The sequence below is a fragment of the Austrofundulus limnaeus genome, unplaced genomic scaffold, assembly GCF_001266775.1.
Source record: "Austrofundulus limnaeus strain Quisiro unplaced genomic scaffold, Austrofundulus_limnaeus-1.0 Scaffold17, whole genome shotgun sequence".
Classification (NCBI taxonomy): domain Eukaryota; kingdom Metazoa; phylum Chordata; class Actinopteri; order Cyprinodontiformes; family Rivulidae; genus Austrofundulus; species Austrofundulus limnaeus.
In genome coordinates, this window is record NW_013952419.1 from 2,240,827 (window position 1) to 2,242,621 (window position 1,795).

At 38.7% G+C, this 1,795-nt stretch overlaps 1 protein-coding gene across 1 annotated transcript in view; it reads right to left on the bottom strand.

Annotated features, from left to right (window-relative positions):
• LOC106514128 (glutamate receptor ionotropic, kainate 1) overlaps positions 1–1,795 on the bottom strand; it is a gene marked incomplete in the record, with an annotated part of 41,234 nt that overhangs the window by 13,047 nt on the left and 26,392 nt on the right. The window contains 2 exon segments of the mRNA XM_014003241.1: positions 975–1,198; positions 1,517–1,720. Coding sequence (XP_013858695.1) covers positions 975–1,198; positions 1,517–1,720 — 428 coding nt within the window.

A 1,795-nucleotide genomic window follows, 5' to 3' on the forward strand; every position in this document is an offset into this window, starting at 1 on the left:
CATTTTATCAGAGTATAGATGATTTGTTTTGTAGAATATTCATTGGTTACTCTATTTTATAAATTGTTCTGTGGGTTTCTTAGTCTGCTTTGTTACTACAGGAGGTTTCATGGTGCAAAGGGTATTTCATGATAAAAGTGTCATATGGCACTGTCAAGACTTTAATGGTGTGCAGTGTGTAAATATACGAACAAAAAAAAGGAAAATGGAAGTTTCATTTATATTCTCGGATAAAGTTCAGGTTAAAGTCTGGTTTTCAGGGTTCTACCTTCATAAAATACTGATTTTGTGTTTTATGAATCCCAAGAATTTAGCAAAAGGCTCTTCAAATGGCTGGAAAATGCATACTTCTGAGTAGATTTTCTACAAAATTTCCCAGGGGATTATATCTCTAGACCCCCCTAGAACTGCTTCACTCTGCAGCTGCTTGTTAACATGAATATGTCTCTTTTGCTGTCAGCAAATGTTGGCAGGTATGATGTAGACTTCTGGTATTCTGTTTCTAATTAACTAAAGACAAAACTATTTAATTCAGTATGGGAATTGATGTAAATTTGGGATGAGATTTACAGAATTGCCTCTTGAAATATTGCCTGGTGCGCCGAATTGGCCAGGGTCGGCCCTGCATGCGTGATTTGTATTTTTATTATCAAACTTTGATTCTTACTGCCTGGTGCAACCTACTGGCAAGGGTTTTAAATACTACATAAGCAGAAGCAAAGACTGTAGATTGGACCCAGGATTGAAGTAGCAATCACCCATYAATCAATAATAAATGCTTTTGAGCTCCACAAGAACACAAACAACACATCAAATTCTCACAAAAAGGCTTGYAGAGCTGAGTTTACTGCCCTTTAAGATTACACCCCATTCATAAATCTCTCAAACCCCATTTGGTGGAAACACAGCAGGACAAATTAAAACACATAATAACCTCAACAATCATTATCACATATATCACCCCCTGCTCCTACCTGGCAATGACAAAGAGAACGCAGCTGACCCCAGTGCAGGCTAACAGCACGTACATCCAGATGTCCGGAGACAAAGGGTTTAAGAAGGAGAACACACCTGGATTGGTACCATTTGGTTTCCGGTACAGGATGCTGATACCTAAAGTCATGAAGGGCTTGGAGAAGTCGATCACTTTCTCCCGAACGTACGTGATGGTCAGAGGAGCCACAGCAAGGTCTGCAACCTGACACAGATATGGATTTGCTTTTTTTAATATTGGGAAATAAGCTGTTAAAACAGAAGCATGTTTTTGGGTAAATAGCAAAGAAAACAGAACTGAACAGATCTTCAGGGATTTTATCTGCAAACAGGTGGTTACAGTCTCAGTAAACATCTTGGTCCTTGATTATCTGTCGTTACCAGCTCATAATTTGATGTTTTGATTGTGTTTGTTCTGTCGGAACTCATCAGAGCTGAGAAAAGAATCAGTTTCTGATTACAGAATAATTATAATTAAAAAAACCCGCTGTTTCCACAGAATTCACTACAACTTTTCACTCACATGATCGATCARCTCTCGGACCATTCCGTTCCACTCTCCCTTGTCGTTCTGGGCTCCATATTTACCATCACCGACCAGTCGGACTTCATACGTGAAACCCAAGATGTTGGAGAGTTCTTTTAAAAGGTCCATGCARTATCCCTCATAGCGATCATTTCCAACCAGCTCCTTCTCTGACTTTTTGGCCATCACATATGGATTTTCCTGCATAGAAAAAAAAAGATCTTGAATGAATTTTTTTTATTCATCTGTATTATCTAACCCACATGTGTCAAACTC